General features: G+C 27.0%; 1 protein-coding gene across 2 annotated transcripts; it reads right to left on the bottom strand.

The window, feature by feature from the left end:
* Positions 1–1,657: 1,657 nt before the first annotated feature.
* LOC122534724 lies at positions 1,658–20,945 on the bottom strand. 2 transcript variants are annotated; one of them, XM_043665641.1, is made up of 4 exons: positions 20,682–20,945; positions 16,428–16,880; positions 8,920–9,335; positions 1,658–2,179 (listed from the first exon to the last, which is right to left on the bottom strand). In XM_043665641.1, exons 1-4 carry the CDS (start codon positions 20,848–20,850, stop codon positions 1,976–1,978), a joined length of 1,242 nt encoding a protein of 413 aa, XP_043521576.1. In that variant the 5' UTR covers positions 20,851–20,945; the 3' UTR covers positions 1,658–1,975. The 2 variants fall into 2 exon arrangements, with proteins under 2 accessions (XP_043521576.1, XP_043521577.1); XM_043665642.1 differs by having other exon boundaries at positions 8,938–9,335.
* Positions 20,946–21,318: the final 373 nt, after the last annotated feature.

Raw genomic sequence — 21,318 nt, 5'->3', positions numbered from 1 at the left:
GATATACATTGTTATAGTTGCATGAATCACGTACTTATAACCACCATTGATAATAAAAGAAACTAATTTTATTTTCTGTAATGAAGTATGCTCGATTGATAGCAATCGATAAATTAAACAAATGAAAATAAAAACACTGCCTGTTTCTTTAACAATTCTCCTTGTCCTTCTTAATAAAAGTATCTCCTTAATAAGTCACTGAGGTACATAATTTTGTTTCTCACTTACATATATGTATAGATTTGTTTTTTCACACATACGTTTGTAGCAAAGAGCTTGGAAATTCTCTGATAAATTTACGATTCTCAGCACATACAAAGGATATGCAGGATACTTTATAAAAAATTATTACAACTTCCTGATATTGGGAGATCGATATTTCGTGCAATCCACTACTAGAACAGCCAGTGAATATCTACACACTGATAAATCGAAAGGAACCTTTTGTCGTCGGAAAGAAATTTTTACTCAAACGACGTTTCTCAGTCGTTCTTATCGTTTTCTTTCTTTTTTAATTCTGTGAATAGGAATTTGATCATATTCCAGAAGAAACTGCATCTAACGCGTCGTGATCCGATCGAGTATTAACTATACGTCTATCATTTTAAAACTATAATCATAAAGTTGTTATATAAAACATTTGCTTTCAAATAACTATTTAATGAAAAATAACATTTCAATTTAAAAAGGAAGAAAAGTAATTTGAACTTCGTTCTCTACATTTGCAATGAAAGAAAGCTTTTATTCTTTTGTTAGATCTCGTTATCATCTTTATTTATTGTTTCTTTCGCAATGTCGTTTTATTTTGTTTTTCTCTTCCTATATCACTTTGTTTTTCATTTTTCTTTTTACCTTTTATACATTAACTGAATCCATATTCATAAATGAATTCATCGATATTGAATTTATATTCGTTCTTTTCATTTACAGTTTTCATGAAGCATGCGGTCATCGTTGGAAAATAATTTCGTCTTCAAATTCTTTTTGGTGAAACTGTTTTACATCCGCCAAAATGTCACGACATGAGTATGCTATATTATAGAATGTATATTAATACATAACAATTATTATAATAAAATTAATATTGTTTTATATATATATATATTTTTTTTTTTTCTGCAAAAAAAAGTTTTGATAGAAACATTTCAAAGATCATGATTCTAAGAAGATAGATTTTTAAATAGTGTTTGCAACTTTCAACGGAAATTAATCGGATCACAACACATCAGCACACTTCGGCAATAAGTTAGAAATGTAAACACGCGAAAACTACGTTATTTCTTTCATTTGTTTTCACATGTTACAATCGCATTTGCGCAAAGAAGAACGTCTACCATTGAAGAATTTCCATTTAGCCAGTCTTCAAAGGCTACGTATTTTTTGAAGAATCTTCACGTAGAATGTAGCGATTTTCAAAAGATCAGAGTCAATCATTTTTTTCGATCAACAAATTATAAGATGAAAAGGTCTTCCAGAAAATTTTGCAAATTTGAAAAAACTAAACGACGCTAACGATATTTAACTGGAATTGTTTCAAATAAATTATATAATGAATTATATAATTATAATATATATGTATTATATGATTTATTATATAATTTCTTATTTTATTAATTATATAGTTATATAATTGTTTAAAAATAAAATTCTTGTAAGAATTATGCATTGAGAAAATTTCACGTCATATCAAGCTATTGTCAGAGTTGATTCTCCTCTGATGAATTAAGCACGCAAAGTAAACAAAATTCAAACGAAGGGAACAAGACAAGAGAACGATAATTATTCAATCGGTCAATTCCTTAAAACGCAGTAGTCAGCGTTTGATTAAACGAATTGAGAAAATATTGCCAATATCTTAACGATGATTTGTTCAGTGTTTCACGCGAGTTACCTAAATTTAAACTGATATAAGTACGTGTTGTAAAAATATGCGGGTCTTACGAGCTACGTAGCTCTCCAGTGATAGGATTCACAATTACTCTTTTTCCTCAGTTTCCTGGACACCCAGCAAGATTGATTTGTCTTCCTCATGACCCTCCACTCCCGCTTCCTCAATGCACTGACGTTGGCGTCTTATGGCCTTTCGCTGCACGTACAGTAGCAAAGAAATACTGATGCTTGCCAAAGCTGCGAATACTGCTAGAACTATGTAAATTCTTATTGGCATCTGGTTTAACCCCTGTGGAATAACGGAATGCAATTTTTCCTTTAGTCCGCGTGATTTTAATATCGATTTAAAAAATGTGATTGGTTCGTAAGAATCGCACATTGCGTAATAACATTAAGTCGGTCAAGCGTATACAACAAAGAAACATTAAAATAACTAAAAGCAATTAATAGACTTGTTTCTCTGTATTGAAAAGATAAACTTTTTTCTGTAATCCAAAAATTTGATCCCTCGATCTTGAAACTAATTTTGCTATCAAATGATAGCTTACAATAAAGCATTAGTTGCTGCAAATTAAATTTTTAAATTAAATCTATAGTTAGTTTCCAAAACGTAAAATTATAAAAGTGTCCATATACATTTTGATGTCTGAATTTTTATATCGTTCAGATAATTTAAAAAATTATTTCCGGGAGTTTTTGTTGGCTGCTAACAACGAATTTAAAATTAAAAATGTTAAAATTGTCCCAATTATTCTTCAAAAATACTTTATTTTTTCCATTTTAATACCAAGTATAAAAGAAATAAAATTCAAACAATAATTCCACAATTGTGCGCATAAAAATGGTATAGTATATAATTAAAAAAATTTATAAATCTTAATTTAGATTGCCACTGTGAATTTTGAAAATCTAAATTTAAATTCGTTGTTAGCAGACAACAAAACAACTCGGAACACAATAATTTTTTAAATTATTTGACTAACGTAAACGTCATCGAAGCGTATGAATTGGCGTATAGATTTTTTAATACCTATCTCACAAACTAATTCCACGTTCCGATTCAATTTGAAAATTTACTACGAATGATATTATAAATTAACATTTGTTACTAAATTCAGTTCCAAAATCGAAAGACCAAAAAATGCTTCTTTTTTTTTAACTTTTTTATTATTTTCTTCTAGTCAAAAGATTAATGAGAAATTTAATGACATTATTAGTAATTAAAAATGGAATATATAAAACCTGAACTAAATAAGTGAAAATTATTTGATTACTCTTCAATTGCCTTATATCAGATATAAGATTTGTGTAAGATAAGGGGAATTATATTTCGGGAATATGATTGATAATTTGTAGATTAAAATTAGTAGCAATATTACAATTAATTAATCAAGATTACGCTACGTTCTGACACACGTGTTGCGAACGATACTCGTTTAAATACTTTGGTGATTTCACGTAAAGTCACAATGACACAAAACTCAATATTGGAAATTTTGACCTAGTTAACTAACTCCATATGATAATGGTTTTCTGCATTGTGTCTGTTAAATCCACAAATTTCCAATAAACTGTCTATGCCTAACAAGTTGTCGAACAGAAAATTTCGATTAATGAACTCATATGTATTCTCTGACAGATGAAAAAAAAAGATAGTAGCCTTAAAAAAAGATGGTAACCTATTTGTTTAAAATGAAAATCCATAAAAACTTAAATAAACTAACAATAAATCTGTTCGTATCGTCATTAATATTAAGATTTAATGTTTTAATATTGTAAATATTCATTTAATTATCTAACAAAAAGTATTAATTCGTTTTGCATAATGCTTTTTGCAATAAAATTTTTCAACTCTAAATCGCTTAGTAATACTTACTTTATAATCCTTTCATTATACTGCATACTTTATACAAGATTTCAGTGACAACCAGAATATATTTTATATTGTTTTATATTGTTTTACAGTTTCCTTCAATTATTCAAGAGTCGATATCAATAAGCATTTATAAAAGTTCTGTACTTTTTATTTTAAAAGTTTTTAAAAAAAATTTTTTCAAAATTTTCACAAATTCTCAATGAAATTTATATCCGGTATTTATGTGAAATATATCGGTATAATTTTTTATCTTCTATACTATATTTTTTGCTGTAAACTTAGTACCCTGATTTATATTGAAATATTTTGTTTGTATCTAATTAATTGTTTTGTAAAGTTCTCATACATGTACTGATTCAGTATACCACTCATTCGATGCTATATAGACTGAATCTATGATAAATTGACGCTGATTCAATAATCTTACATAGCACATGAAACAAAAATAGATCAATGAATATCTCTTGTTAAAAATAAACAGAAAATGTTCACAATGTTTAAATTAGAGTTCACAACTTTAAAAAATTAGAGTTAATTGCAAAATGTTTCTACAATGTGTACTTCTTTTTTATCTAAATGAAGAATGATTTACGCGAAATATATAGTGATTGGTTCAGTTACGTTTTTCATTGTAAAGCATTGTAAACATTGTTTTTCATTGCTATAGGTCCCAATTTTAACAAAAGACTTCCCTCCTACCAGGGCCATCATTCAAATTAGATTTTCCTCTGATTGTTATTCACCTTAGTATGTGGTATAAGTATTTTTAACACAAATTATCCGTACGAAATGAATATCGAATAGGATTTCTATTGAAATCGAACAATGGTTCCGGCGTGTTTGGACAAAAAGATCTTCATAGCGAGGATAACATGTTTGAAATTTTGATTCTAGAGTCGTCTAACGCTTAACGTGCAGATTAATTTTCTATTCAAATAACGTATACTTCCCCTTTAAGAAGACACATCTTCCATAGAATGTAATTTAATTTAATCTGCGAAATTGAATGCCACCCTCCTTCGAGATTAATTTTTCACAACTTCTTCCACTCGTAAATGTGTAATCACGAAAATCTGTCTCTTGTATCGGAATATTGGAATTTAATATCATTAGCGTATGACTCGATGAAAAAAATGTAAATCGATCGGCCATTTAACTAATATTAAATCCATCACATATGAAAACGAAAAGTATGTAAATAAATATACAATAATATTATTATTAATAAATATAATATAATAATATGGATAATAATAATATATTGTTATATAATAAGTATATAAAAACAAATTATTTATATAAAATATTCTCTATTGTATGTATGAAGAAAAAGAGAAACGATTACGCGTTAAAATCATTTCAGCTGTCTAGATCTTCAACAATTATTGAGAGGAACAAACGTTATATAATTGTCAAGGCTCGTGCAAATTAACTGTTTCATAATGCAAGCAGTTGATTTGCTTCGTTGTCTGTGCTATTTGAACCGGAACAAGCGATAAAGAGGAATACGTTATCACTGCGTGAACCGTTTAGTACAATTTATGAAAATTACATAAGGGGATTTTCTGTTGCATATCGAGTCATGGTAAATCTACTTAAGTATAAAACGATTTGAGAATGCCTGTTGAAGCGATATAATCGAGAATAATATAATTTAAATTCGATTTATGTGGCAATTCTTAATGAAATGCGATAGGAAAACCGCCGTAAACAATTAATTTGTCAAAAATATATTAGTTTCACACATTAAGAACTAAACAAAGAATTAAAGAATATTTATAGCACCAAACATCAAATATTTCAGAAGAAGGAAAATTTATTTATTTAATTTTAAATGACTTATAAAATTTAATTTAGTTTTTAAATGTGATTAAGAATACTAAGGAAATTCTATTTGGAGAAAATCCTGTATCTGTAATCTTGTCGTAAAGAAATCTCAATTTGACCTTCACTTACATTGTAACCATTATAAGTTTTGTCAATGTTTGTTCTTAGATTATTTATATAGCATATGTTTTTATTTTCAAATTGAACATACCAGAGCACCATATTGAACATAATTATATAAATTATATAATAATATAATATAAATACATATTATATAAATTATATAATATATATAAATTTATATATTTAATATATAAATTTAAAATGAAAATTTGATGTCTGGTACTTCCAATACTTTGTAAAAGTATGCCTTTTAGTTGGAAATTACAGTTTTCTCAACAGAAACAACATTAGACTTACCAGTGTCATTTTTTAATGCTATTAGTAATATATCCCTCTTAAAGGGAAATTTTTTTTTAAAAAGAGAAACTCTACATTGTATATTTTAGTATTCCTATTAATACGTAGAACATTTTCTGACAAAAAGATAAATTTTCCAATATTGGATTTTACAGCGTTTCTACAAAGATTTTTTAATTTATCATAGTAATGCAAACATAGTTCAATATTTTTACTTTTAAAATCTAGATGGAAGACACAATGATGAGAAAATATTAAAAGTGAACTTTGAAATATTTTTTCAATATTAAAAAATAGAATTTATACATATAAAATCGTAAATCGTTAAATATCAATCGGTGATTTCAATACTTTATTAATTAACTGATTTCCAGCATCGTTTGCAACGTTTCCGGAAACAATTTATATCGACGGTGCTAATTATTTCTACGTTGCGTCGTTTCATGTTAGATGCGTCGTTTCATGTTAGTACGTTTCGTAGCGCTTCACGTTATTGCAATTTCCAACAACTTTCATATTCGTTATTGTTCTCATTGCCTGTCTTTTTTTTTTTTTTTTTAAAGCCACGAAACAAAGGGTTTGTTGGAATAATCTATAGTACCTTGGCTAGCAGGTTGCTAAAAAATTAGAAGGTAAAATATAACAGCCGCGCTGAGAATGAATGGAAAAATGAGAACGAGGAAAATAATCTGCAAAGGAACGATTACGCGGTCCTTTCTCCATGCTTAGTGGCCAGAAAGAGGAAAGATAATGGCAGTCTAGTTGAGAAAGCGTGGAAGAAACATAAAAGAAACCGGCTGTTTCTCGTCTGCTTTTAGATTCACCAACATGCCTCGACTATCGATCGCTACCGATGCCATTCGGTTTAGATGTCTTTGCTGCAACGCGATCAATATTTATACTGAATGCAAATTAATCTTTACCACCCATAAAAATCCTCCTTAAATTTTCTACTTGTATCAAGACCGTGTCTTGCATCTCCACAAGGCCTTTGTTTCTCCATTCTATTCCATTCCACATTACTTTCATCTGAAATTCTGCTAGAAATTTTCTTCTACTCGACATTGAATTTTTTTTATGAATTTCTTCCTTGTATTCTTACATATCGACAAAAACAAGAATAAAAGTATAATACAGAAAGAATAAATAATTTATAATTTATAATAATAAATTTATAATTTACGCGAAAGAGTTTCAGTTGCAAATAGTTCAACAGAGCATTACATGGAACATTGAAAACGAGAGCTTCAAAAGAAACCAATGTGAAAGGCAGAGTATAAGCTCCGTTTTTTTGACGCAATCATCTACTATTCACCAGACGCTTGTGAATTCCAGAGCAGCGAAACTTTCAACTATTTGCAAATAATACGTCTGTATAAATTCATATCATCGAGCGATATTTTATACGCATATATGCGTACAAAAAGATAAAAGATTAAAATTCTTAAAAATCCATAACAAAATCTCTGTCATTATTGAATCCTACAACTTTTCAAAGCATTGTGTATCTCGGATTCCTTCGTATTAAGTATAAAATAACAAAGACAGATGGGCAAAATTAGTAACGAGTGGATTGAGTTAAACAATTAAAAAATAGAAGGTAATTTAAAAAGATAAAATTAAGCAGTGCTCAATGTGATATTTTGACGTACGTTTGTTCTTACATTACAATGAAAAACATAATTGAACCAATAGCTTTACAATGGACTCCCTCTTTCTATTCAATGCAGCTTTAACTGGCCCTAATCAACCAATATTAGTTATAAAAATAGATTATGATTTTTCTATAGCAATAATGGATAAAGGAAACAGTCGGAAATCGTTGTATATCAAACTTATAGTCAGTTATATCGAGAACTATGCAACGTTCTTATTACCAGAAGTTTTTATTACAAACATTATGTACCAAAACTATTCATTTATAAACACTATCGAATAAATTATTCATTTATCCGGTTAGAGATTAGTTTCATATTGGCCGATTAAAAAAAAAAATTTATCATAGATTTCACGTTAATCATTTCCATTAATATTTAGATATATAAACATACAATTAACTCTAATTTAAAAAATTTATTTAAATTGTTTAAAGTTGCAAATATTTTTCATTCTTCTGTAACAAGAAATATTCGTTGATTCTTTTCTACTCTAAAATGAGTTTTTATATCAGCGTTGGTTTATGAGATTAAATGAGCGATAAAATGAATTACTACATGCATAATTTATAATGCAATTAATTATTTACAGACAAAAATACATCATTGTTTGAAAAAGTACTCTTATATTTCAACATGATTAAGATTTTTATAGAATAGAAAAATTTGTTCTATTAGCCTGGATCCACTAGAAATCTGTAAGGATTCCTTAAAAGTATAACTCTCATAAATGTCCATTAGTATCGACTCTTGAATAATTAAGTAGAACTGAATTAAAATTTATTCTGAATATTGTCGAAATTTTATATAGTATGCAAAGATTCATTAAAAGCATCCTAAAAACTAAAGCGTCATAAAATAATTATTAGTAAGCTATTAAAGATAAAAAATTTGATTGCGGAAAACATTGTGCAAAATTAAGTCAATGGATATCTCTTCTTACAAGCAATTAAAAAGACGATATTGTAAAATTATATTAGAAAATGTTTTTATGTTCATTCTTTATATGCGTGTTAACGTTCAAATATCAATTTAATCATAGTATTCTAGTATGTACAATTATGACGATACTGAGAAGTAAGATCGCTTTGTATCCATTTGTCGATAATTTTATAATGAAATTATGTGCTGTGGAAAACGAGCAATGCTGCGGTCAGGAATTTAGAGCATATTCGATACTTTTATCGTATCGGAGAAATGTACAGAACAGCCGATATTTTTCCACAGACGATTGCTCGTTGACTAACTTACTTGCCGAGACGACTGTACCTTCCATTGGAAATCAGAAGAGGAAGCGTCGGTGAAGAACCACTTCTGCGGCCATGGATTTATCGTTCCTTCTGGCGTCTTGAAGATCAACCCTTCCAAGCTTAGGCCGTGTGCCAGCACGCTCGTAGTGATGTTCCCTTTCTTATACGACGCTATTCCTGCCTTCATGTACATTTGTGGTATCGTTTCGTTCTCTCTAAGTTTCAAGGTCACTCTTGGCATCTTCGTCTTTTTCGTTGGCGTGCTCGACGATGTCTTGATCACATCACTCGGGCTACTGGTCAACATTCTCAAACTCGTTGACCACATTGACGTCGATGCCAATGGAGATGTCGTGGACGTTTGTTTCATTGACGATTCCGTGGACGTTTGTGAACGTTGCGTACTCGTTGTGGCATCTGTGAACAGAAAGCAGAGAAATCTTTCTATTAATCTTTTAATTGTTTTATTTGCCAAATAATTATCTTATTAATCAAATTATTTCAAGAAATTTAAAAGATTTTATATGTGTATTTGTCAAAGTAGAAAATCGATAAAAATATAGCACAAGGAGCAGAGGATAGAAAAACGGAATCATTAAAACGTCATTTTAAGTTTAATATTAAATTAATAAAATTAATGAGATTTTTCCTGCACTTTTTTTCTTATAAAAGAATAAAACTGAAAGATAATTTGTAACAAAGCTTTTGTTATACTAGTATTGAGAAATATTTATCTTTTCTTCGTCGTAAAATGACCGGATTGAAGTCTTTTGCTTAATGCAAACCACTTTCAATGATTTTTCCCGGTTTATGCTAAAAAAAAAAAAAAAAAAAATGAAAAATTCTTAATTTCTAAATAACATTTACTTGTAAAATTTTTGCAAGAGAATTTATTGAAAACTTCTTTTTCTACAGACTCTTTTATAAAGAATTTTTTTCACTTTTATAAGACTTTTTTAACGAGATTTTTTATTTAAAAATGTACAATTGCAACAAAAATCAACGTTTCTTAAAAAATCCTATATATATATATATACTTCTCAAGTAAAATCTATACATGTATATTTCTCGAGTAAATATTATGAAGAAGTTAAAAGTCTTTAATTTTTTCTTTGGCTCAAACTATATGCAGTATAAAGAATACTGAAAATAATGCCGCGTCAAGACAATTACAGTCCAGTTATTTTGTAAAAAAGAAAACAGAAAAGAAAAGAGAAAAATAAATAAATATTCTTCAAGACTTGCGTAATGAAGACTTTATTCTAAATATTATTATTAATGATTTGATATAAAGTCTATCGTCTCTAAAAAGTTCTCTAATTAATTGTGATATTATATTTTCTATTGCATTGTATTGTATTGATCCTTTTTTTCTGAATTTAATGTTTGAACAATTATCCGTAAAATGTCACAACACTCCAAAAAACGGCACCAAAACGAATTCTCAAACTTAAAAGAGATAATAGTAAAACTAGATAATAGAATTTTTTAGTAGAAGATTTTTTATTTAATGAGCTATTATTTTATTAACTGAGTTATTCAGATTATCAAATTTTTGTTTGTCGATTTTTAATATGCAAAATAATTGTCTGAAAAAATGATACATACTATATCGAAGAGAATTTTCAAGATTTTAGGGGAAAAATAGCGATTTCAGAAATTGCGGCTAGAAAATGAAATTTTAAAATATTTGACAGTACTAGATACTAAATTCAATCGATGCTTTACTGAAATGGTTCAAATTATTAATTGAAAAACTTGTTGGAAAGATGATTGTCAAAATGAATTTTTGGAATTAATAAATGAGCCGAAAACAACTGAACAAAAAATATATTCGTTGAGAAATAAGTTACAGAGTTTCTCTAATAGAAACAGCTGTGTATGTATAGTGAGTCTCATTAATATTCGGACACTTAGAAACTATTATAATTTTGTAAAAAGAAATAATACAATAATAAATTTACGCTTATTTCAAAGCTTGAACTTATTTTCAAAATGAATTATTTATTTTGTTCTAAGATATTTTTACATTATGTGTCAGATGGCAAAATGAAGACACTTTTCTTCTCGAAAATGCTATAAATTATTGTAATACGTAAAAACTGAAAAATTGTTTTCATGATTGAGTCTACAATGGATATGAAGATTAAAATCTCTTTTTCGAATCTTCGAAACCTTGCTATATGATCTTTTTTCATCAATTTATTGAAATTGGAATATCAGGCATACACAAACATAACGAAGAAAATTATGATTTCTTGAATTTTTGTTAATTAAGTCTAATATTCTAAGTTCAATGAAATGGTCAAAAAAAATCATACATTTCAACTTTTACATAAAAATCAGATTTTTACATAAGAAGTCATAAAGATTTCAATCTTCAAATCCACCGTAGATTCGGTCATTAAAAAAATGTTTTAATGTTTTTGCATACTATAACAATTTATAGCATTTTCGAAATAAAAGTATTTTCAGTCGCCCACCTGCTACACGATAAAAACATTTCAAAATAAAATAAACAATGCATTTGAAAAGTAGATGCATTAGGTTTTAAAATAAGCCCAGAGTTATTATTTTAGGGCGTTCCTTACAAAAATATAACAGTTTAAATTAGTGTCCAAATATTAATTGGAATCACTATATATCCATATATATAAAGTCAAGCTTTTTAATTTTATTGTAGATGAAAACAAAATACATATCATAGTAAGTTGATCAATCTTGAGCTTTATCAAACACTTGTCTTATTATAACACATCTTATTGCCAGATTTGATGAAAAAAAACAAATGCAGATTTTCCATCAACTATTATTAAAGAAGTTTGGAAATCATTGAGCCACTTTTGCAATGAATGTAAAATAAATTTTTTAGTAAATGTAAATAGTTTCAAGTAAATTTTTTAGTAAAAGTAAATGTAAATTTTTTAATATTTTATTTTAATTTACGATTTTTGATAACATTTTATTGGAAACGATGAAAAATTACGCTGACCAATAATATTATGAACGATATATTTAAAAAAATGTTTGTAATTAATGTATTAATGACTATTTAATTTTCTATAAAACAGCTTACTACCAAACATTTTATTATTTAATATAGAATGCGGTAAAAAAGATAAATGTGAACAATTAAATGTAAATTCTCTATTAACATCTCGTTGTACTTAAATATTTGCATGATAGAAGTTTCGTACTCTGCGAATCTGTTATTCGAAACCAAGCTCAAAGGGCTTAACGATTGTATGGCTTCAATTTCTTTTTCGTCACGACTCTAGATTCCTATTAAAACTTTCGAAAAACTTTTACGAGGCCGATTAAAAGATAACATAAACTATTACAGCAGCTGGAAAATGTCAAATTAACTAGCCTTATCGATCCAAATTGAAATTTTCTAAGCGAATAAATCAATAAATACTATCAAAGTGTTCGTAACTTGATGAAAAATTGTCGACATTTTAAACTCTTGTAACTTCGAGAAAAATACCATATAACAAATTTTAAGGAATTATTACGAAGTTTCAAAATTAATCTGTCAGTTGTCATTTGACTAGAAATCAAAGCAAACATGTTTACTGTTATATTATACAGTATAAAACTTGAAATCGTATATATACGATTGGTGAATGATTCTGCATGGAAATATAAGTCGAAAAGATAGAATAACATTCTTTTACTTAAGATGTCGTGTTTGAAAAAAAATCAACTCTAAAAATTTGTCAAGTATATGTGAATTTGGCTGGATTTTCTTTGGATTCCAAAGAAAAGAATAATTGAATAGACAAGAAAGAATAATTGAAATTTGTTATTCTACCTGTAATAACAAAAAAATATCAAATAATATCGATTTGAAAAATATCGAATAAAATTTTATCATAAGATACTTTATTTTTGATATATTCGAGATAATTGATATATTCAGATAATTTTTAAAAAATCGATAATACTTTTTCACTTGGAATAAATTTAATAATATTTCAATATTAATCCAAAATGAAAGTATTTTAATATGCTTTTTATAAAAAAATGTTATAATATATTTTTGTGTTATCGACTATATTTTTGATGCATCGTATGCATTACTATTCTTAATCTTATAATAATATAGTCATTTATACAGGATACTGGTAGTACGATACAAGCGAAAAGGGGGTGATTCTACATAAGAAAATAACTCGAAAATAAAAAATAAAATATTTTTCTAAGATGCTCCGTTTTCGAGAAAAACTAGTTTGAAAATTTAGCAAGCATGCTGGAATTTGACTAATTCTAAAGGTATTAGAATTATTCTACGTACAAAAATAAGTAAAAAATGTAGAATAAAATTTTTTCATTTAAAGCTTTATTTTCAAGAAAATAGACTTTGAATATGTTTCGGTATTTGATAAATATTCAAATTCAATTTTCTCGAAAACTAAGCATCTTACAAAAAAATTTTATCCTACATTTTTTATTTATTTTCACACGTAGAATAAGCTCTTATTAATTATTCTTTTTTGTCAGATTTAGAATTAGCTAAATTCAAGTATATTTGATAAATTCTCAAATTTAATTTTCTTAAAAACTAAACCTTATATAGGAAAATTTTATTCTTTTCCTGGGACATCCTATTTATTTATTGGTTTTTAAATAATATTACGTTTTAGGAACTTAATTCTCTGAATAAGAATAACTTTTTCGGTTTTAATCTAACAACTAATAATGTTAATTTCACAATTGGTAAATGGCACAGATGTTGCATTTTCAGTTACTAAGTAAAGATAATGCCACGATTGTATCGTTGATCTTTAATATATCAATTAAACACGTTCAAATTCTACTTTCTACAATGCGAGGCTTTAAACAGAAAAGTTTTATTTTACTATTGCATTTATTTATGCAGACAAAATAACTTATTAATTATTTATTTTTGGCTATTCGGGAATTAACTAAATTCCAATCTATTTACAGTTAAACTTGATTTTAACAAACACTTAAACTTGATTTTATTGTAAAATCTTAAATAAAGAAAATACTATATTTTTTTTTATTCATTTTTGCATATGCAATTATCTTCCGTTCGACTGTACTATAATTTCAATGTAACATTCTTTATTATATTACTATTCATAACTTCTTTCATAAAATTTTTTCGATTATTATTTGCTTTTATAAGATATTTTGTTTCCTTTGTATAAGTAAAGAATTTTGAAATAGTACAGCATCGAAAAAGATATTGAAAGTTCATGTTCATTATCGCTCATTAACAAGAGACTTCGATGAGATAAAACACCGATGAGAAAAAGATTGAAATGAAAATATAGTATATTTCACACAGTATTTTTAGAAAATATGAAAAAAAATTAGATTAAACTTTTCCACTTCTTTTCTCAATCATTTTGAAGGATTGAGATTTAATTAAAAATAATTGAGATTAAATTAAAAAGAAATTGATTAAAAAGAATCTTTTAGAAGTTTTATAAAATTTTCCGAATTTAATAAAGCGCATAGAATTTCTATATGCAAATTAAGTTTGAATAATACAAACGTCATAAAGTTACATAACATTTGTTTTTTAATAAATTTATGTAACATATGTTCAACTCTTCTTGATAGAAGATGAAAATATCGATTTCTATTCGAAAATAAATGTTGTTTGTGAAAAAAGTTGGTATCTCTCGCATAAGAATATTTTTTTCTTTATCATAATTTTAGATGAAATTTTTTTACAGGAAAGAAAAAAAATTTGTCTTTATCATACTGTCTACTATTTGCTATTTACTATTTTCATGGAATCTGTGTCAATAACAATTTATTTATTATTATTGTTAAACGTTATTTGTTGTTATGTAACCTGACAATATTAAATAGAACAATTTAATTATTCAAATCTTCATGTCGATTAATTAATGAAAAAAATTAAATGATGCCGATTGTTAAATATGGAAGTCCTTCTGTGATGGTATAATAGAGTTTTGGCAATAACATGACGAGAAAGTTATTGAAAATAAACTTCGTTTTAAGAAAAGAAACATATCACGACTTGTAAGACCTTGTTATATATACGTATAAGCAAACGGTAAAAACGTACATGAAAAGAAAATATTTTATAACCATCTTTTATTATTATTAATATTTAATGAATTGTTGCTAATATATGTTTTCTAATACAATATATATAAACTATCTTTTACAAGTAGTATTCCTATATTTTTAAATTACAGTGTATATATGTGAACGTAAAGACTTTTTGTGTAGTGTTATTGTTTGTGTGTCCATGTGTGCGCGGGCGCGTGTGCATATGTGTGTATGTATTACCTACAAAAAAGTTAACTACAAAAAATGTAAATCATTATTGAAACGAAATATAAAAGACATAAATATGAAAGGAAGCTGTGGTCATATACGGGTCTTTTAGTTTCTACCTAAACATAGTTTATTACGTTAACATAGTTTCTCGTGTTAACATAGTTTCTTATTGCTTATAAGAAGATATTCTGAAAATTTAATTTTACAACAAAATATGTACACACAATACTTATGTAACATTTATCTATGATAAAATCTAACTATAAATATTATAGAAAAAAACAATTACAAGAATTGATTATAATCAGAAATTTTACAAATCAATTAACAAATATTTGCAACTCAACATTGTTTCTATTTTAGATTCCTTTTAAATTGACGAGGGTATGCGAGAGTTTCAGTAGATACATGTATTATGATTAGAATTGATTCTAAATAAAAATTTATTATAAATAAATCATAAAAAATATAATAAATTATAAATATTATAATTATTGCTCTATTTTGCATATTACATTGTTATAGATGAAATTCTTAATATAATTTTCTTAAAATGATATTAATCAAATTTCGATAACATATTTTGACAACAGTAAAATTTTTCAATCATTGTTTATAATCTTGTAGTCAATTGTCCATATTTGTATTTTTTAATCGAAATTTTTCAAATAAATGACAGGTTTTCTGTTCTCTATTTTTCAGGAACCGTTAGATCGAAGTTCGTTAGATCGAAATTCTAAATTTTATAAAAGAATGCAATCGATTTTAGGTACAAAAGTTATTTTGATACAAAATCTTTTTATATTAAAACATCATATTATGCTCGGCTAGCTTCAAACATTAAATCTACATTCGACAAATACTGTTTAACAGCATTCTCGTTAAGTTTTGAATGATTTTATAAGCTTGTAAAATCGAATACGCAACAATATGATATAGATTTTGATATATTATATGTATTTTATATATATTTTATATATATTTCATATTTTTTTTATATATTTTTTATATGCAAAAACATTCGCAATTAAATTAGTATATGATTAATAATTGAGATTAGATCAATCAGTGTCTCTATTTAGTACTTTAATCTTGGTTTACCTATTCTACTGAAAACGCATTGCTATGACTATCATGATTCAATCCTTGCAATATGATACTATGAGGCACATCGTCAACTTTCCAATGCGTTTGATATAAAGTAAGAAAATAAATTCATACCCGTGATAGTAAATTCCTCTGACTCTTGTTCATCTGCATTCAACAATTCCGATACCGTAGTCATCTGGTTCTCGACATCCTGCTTTCTGTAGAGTTCCGTCGACGGGATCATCGTTGTCGTCACCAGAACTTTACTTTTGCTTTTGTTCGCGCCGATGTCTTTCTCCTGACTCCTTGAGAAGTTTCTAGTCAACGCATTGGTTTTAAATAACGCCTTGATCAACAATTGCCGATCACTTGGCTTCATGAAAAACGGCAATGACAAGCAGCCCAAGAGAAAAAGAATCATCAACGTGATTATGCCGTTTCTAATGATACAGCATGTTCTTGAAGAGTCCGATTTTTTCGATGTCCGAGGGGACCCAGACGAGGAGAAATGATCCGTTTGCGGCAAAATTTTGTACTCCAGGCAGGTATCGCCTTTCCTTACCGTTTTGTACATATTTAATAAACCTATTGAAAAAATTAAGCAGTGAGTTCTATGATTACAAGTAGCTGGATACGCGAATCACGAATTTTATAGATGAAATTCAAGATGAACAATTTTATTACATTTATTAATTGAACACTCAGAGATAAATACGAATAATAATCATATTTTTATAAAAATTTATCTATTTCTGTTAATTAAAAAAATTTTATACGAAATGAATCATCCAATACAGTACTATAAGGTAAAATCTTAATGATCACTAACAACATTGGGTTTCAATAAATTGAAATATTTATACAGGTAAATTTTTTCTGAAGTTGACGTAAAAATTAAAAAAACATATTTGTATTAATTTTATAAAATAATAATGTAAAATGTATAAAATAATAATAATGTAATAATATATACATTCTTGTAATAAATTAATATAATAATATATAATATATAATAATTGTAAAAAGTATAATAATATATAAATAATTATTTTATTATATTTTAAAATATAACTTTATGAAAAAATATTTAATATAAACCACGAAAATATATTGTTAATAAATTTTGGAATATAAATTTTTCTATAATTAGAACTACGTTATTTTGTAAAATAAAAAGACACGATTATTCGATTTTACAAAATTAATTTATGGATATATATATTTTCGGTCGTTCAAAATCTTCTTCGATAAATTGTAATAAAAATTAGAAGATTTTAAGATAATCGTTAAAACAATTTTTGTTCTGTCATATCATAGATCTGTCATTGTGAAACGCATCTAAAATGAAAATTATCTAAAAAATGTTGCAATGACTTAAAATTTAGTAACTTTATATTGTAATGCATAATTATTTACTTCGATAATTAAATAGAGTTAAAGAGGCAGTGCTTTCCAATATTATTCCAATATAATGCTAACGAAAGTACGAAGGCAAGTTTCCTTGCGTAAAGATAAAGTAAATATACTACACGACCTGTTGAAAGCAGTTTCCACTGTAGAATTTACTGACTCAATCTTTACAGCTCAATCAGAACTGTTTTCTTAAACGACACGAGGCAACAGAAATATCAGCTGGATAGAAGAAACAGTTTCATTTAGGCGACAATGTGGAAATGAAATTTGACATGAAGATAAATGTGGTTTATGTCGCGGCAATTTTCCACGTATCAGGCACATAAATTTAACAGAAATTGTATTTTAAATTGAAAAATGTAGAGATTTCTTCCTTATTCTTTTTTATTCTTCAAAAATTTTATTCACAAATCGAAAGGAATTTTATGATAGAAAGAAAAAGATCAAAGGATTTTAATCAAATATCTTGGATTTTTAAAAGGTTCAAAGAAATTATTCTGTTAGATATTTCTTTCCGTTCAGTATTCTATATTTCTTTGCATAATATTTTATAAATAAATAATTAAGAATAAAAATAGAAGAATGAAAAACATCTTAGTTCCTTTTTATAGAAACATATAACTCAAAATGTAAATTCTAAAAAGTAGAAAATAAAATGGAAAACGCTTCTAAAAGCGGTATAATATGACTGTAAAAATTTATGTAATGGACCATTACAAAATAAACGTAAATGTTAGAATGTTAATGCGTTAGAATTGACTTTTTTTCCTTTATACGAAAATATTCCAGCGTTATATTAATAATAATAAAATATTATTATTTTTTATTAGAGAACAATCTTCTTAATTACAAATATGAAAAAAATACATCGTTGTACTGAACGCGATAAAGAAAAACAATTTTTTTCAATTCAAGCGTATTATAAGAAAGCTTGGAAATTGTATATTAATACATGTTTGCACGAGCTGAAATTTATCGTGGTTGAATTATTAAAAAAGAAATAGTAATATAAATGTAATTTTAACCTTTTTACCATTTCAAACAGCCTCTTTACAACTTTGTGTAACGTTAATTTTAATTTTAAACTTGAGGAACCATTTTATTTTAAAGCACGAACATATAAGACGAGTGACGCTAAAATGTTAGACTAAATAAAATACTCTTATCTACAAGATAGATAAAAAAAATTCTGTAGTTGTGAAAGTAATCTTTAGCGAATTTTAAGTTTTATGTGATAAAATAAAAAATATAGTGATTTAATTGTGAATCGTTTTGAAATTCTACTAAAAAATTCAACTTCTTATTTCAACTACGTGTTAAAAATTAAATACCACAAATTTAAATAAATAACTGTGTTAATTAGCTGCAGAATAATTATTCGACATATAGTAGATTCTCTCTAAACTAGTCAATATGGGATTGGCCATTTGATCGGATAAACGAATAATTGATTAATAGTATAAACGAATAATAGATAAATAGATTTTGTGAATAATTAATTTAAAATACATAAATACTTCTAATATTAAGAGCACGTGAAAAAAGTCACATTGTAAAACTAATTTTCGTTATAATTAACTTGATATGCAACAGTTGTCTAGTGTCTTATATTAAAGTCCATTATTGCTATAGACTCATAATCTGTTTCTATGACAAACATTAGTCGGTTCAAGCGGAGACCGGTTAAAATTGAATCGCATAAAAAGGAGTCTACTATCTTTGAATAGGACAGAATCGTGTTATAATTCAGTTATCTTAATAATGATAATCTTTATTATTATAAACATATATGTAAATACGTATGTACGTTTCCTTTTAAAGGAATGGGTTATTACATGAAATTTTAGTAATACACATAAACTAATTAACTGAAGTAACAAACATACATTAAATATATATAATTTTTAATATAAACTTTAATATAAACAACTATAAACTTAATATAATCAATATGATATAAAATAATATAAATTAACAAATAGAAGAAAATAATATAAATATATAATAAATTTTAGACCATAAGAATGAAATATAAAATATTGTACACGTGTATAATGTACATATAAAAAGGTACTACTAAATGTACAAAACATGTTACCGCACATAAATCATTTATTCCTATTATACTAGGACTAAGATTAGATAATAAGTAAATAATAAGATTTATAATAAAAACCTAAAGTACAAATAAAGTAAACAATTAACAACAACAATCAATCAATGTAAATATATAAATGTAATATAAATAATATAAATTATATTTCATTTTCATTTTCATTTTCGTTAAGATGAATAACATTGAATAAACGTATCATGCAAGTCTTAATAAACGATCCGAATATTTCAAATTGTATACTGTAAAAACAGTAAAATATTTGTAAAAATATAAGATGTTAAAATATAAAATTTCACTTTGTTACAAATAGTTACAGTTCAATAGCAACAACCATCGGTATTTTTCAAAATTCCCAAAAGACTATCGGCTGTGGCTAGAGGAAAGAAAGGACAACAAAATACGATGTCTTCCGCCGGGAGGAGTCGATTCCTAATTTTCCTTAGGAAATATTAAATCACGAGGCTAGTCGACACCGTCGCAGACAGTTAACACCGACGGGTTCCAATAATGCAGTCGGAAGAAGCAAAAAAACAAACAAACAAACAAACAGAGAATAAACGAAAAAGAGAAAAATATAAATATCCATCTATTGATTCTGTTATTTTTTCGAATAGAATGGAAAAAAATTTTACGGCACTATAGCGAGCTAACAATTTTGATCAGGAGCAAAAAAAAAAAAAAAAAATAGCAGGACGAAGACGATGATAATGCTAACGAAGCATATTTCTTTGCAAACAAATGGCGAGATTCAAGGAACCTCGTTCGTTGGATGACTAAAAGGATTTCTATAATGTGTAGAATAAAATATCGTAGAATAAAAAACGGAAAAGAAGGAACGAAGGAAAACGGATACTTACGATATGTGAACAACCGAAGGGGTTGGTTTTTTCCGTTTATATTTCCGGCAGCCTGTTCCGTCGGAACGAACGCGACAATCCGGGACAGACAGAACCTCGCCTGTGAGAGAAATCCTGTTGGAAAATGCGCAGATGCGCCTGGCCAGGGGGTGGTGGTATTAATGCGCATGCGTCGCTCTCAGTTTCCGGAAGTCCGTCAGCATTTCAATGCTTTCGGCGTTCGACATCTAACGGTGGACAGTGGACATTAGACGGGGATATAAGGAACTACGATGAGTTCAAGGACGTTGAAAGACGGGACGACCTTGAACTTCTTGGTACATGTGTCTGATAAAAAGTCGTTTATCTTGAATCTTAGATCTTGGTTGGAAAACTTTTTTGTTGAGTGATATTAATAGGAGAAAAGAAAATAATTTGAGCAAATATATCGGTGCTGAAGGAATTGCTCTTATTGCTAAAAGTATAAAGTGAAGTTACTCGTTTATAAATAAATTAAATTAATTTAAAGCAGTTTCTAGCACAAAAGCCGCTTTGAAATCTCACTTTAAGTTCAATTCTTTGGGATGGAGGAAAAAAAAATAAATGTATATGTTACAAAGAACAAGGAAAATTTCACTAATAACATTTTATTATTTTG

The sequence above is a fragment of the Frieseomelitta varia genome, unplaced genomic scaffold, assembly GCF_011392965.1.
Source record: "Frieseomelitta varia isolate USP_RPSP 00005682 unplaced genomic scaffold, Fvar_1.2 scaffold_631, whole genome shotgun sequence".
NCBI classification, from domain to species: Eukaryota; Metazoa; Arthropoda; class Insecta; order Hymenoptera; family Apidae; genus Frieseomelitta; species Frieseomelitta varia.
The sequence above is the reverse complement of the archived record's forward strand: the minus strand, read 5'-3'. Positions and strand labels throughout refer to the sequence as shown.

What these genes read in the sequence shown, in the direction of transcription:
- LOC122534724 (XM_043665641.1), bottom strand. Translation starts at nt 20,850, where the DNA reads ATGCGCATTAATACCACCACCCCCTGGCCAGGCGCATCTGCGCATTTT. An exon ending in CCTTCGGTTGTTCACATATC is followed by an intron (nt 16,881 to 20,681) that starts GTAAGTATCCGT and finishes TTTTTTCAATAG; the next exon opens with GTTTATTAAATATGTACAAA. An exon ending in AGGTACAGTCGTCTCGGCAA is followed by an intron (nt 2,180 to 8,919) that starts GTAAGTTAGTCA and finishes GTTATTCCACAG; the next exon opens with GGGTTAAACCAGATGCCAAT.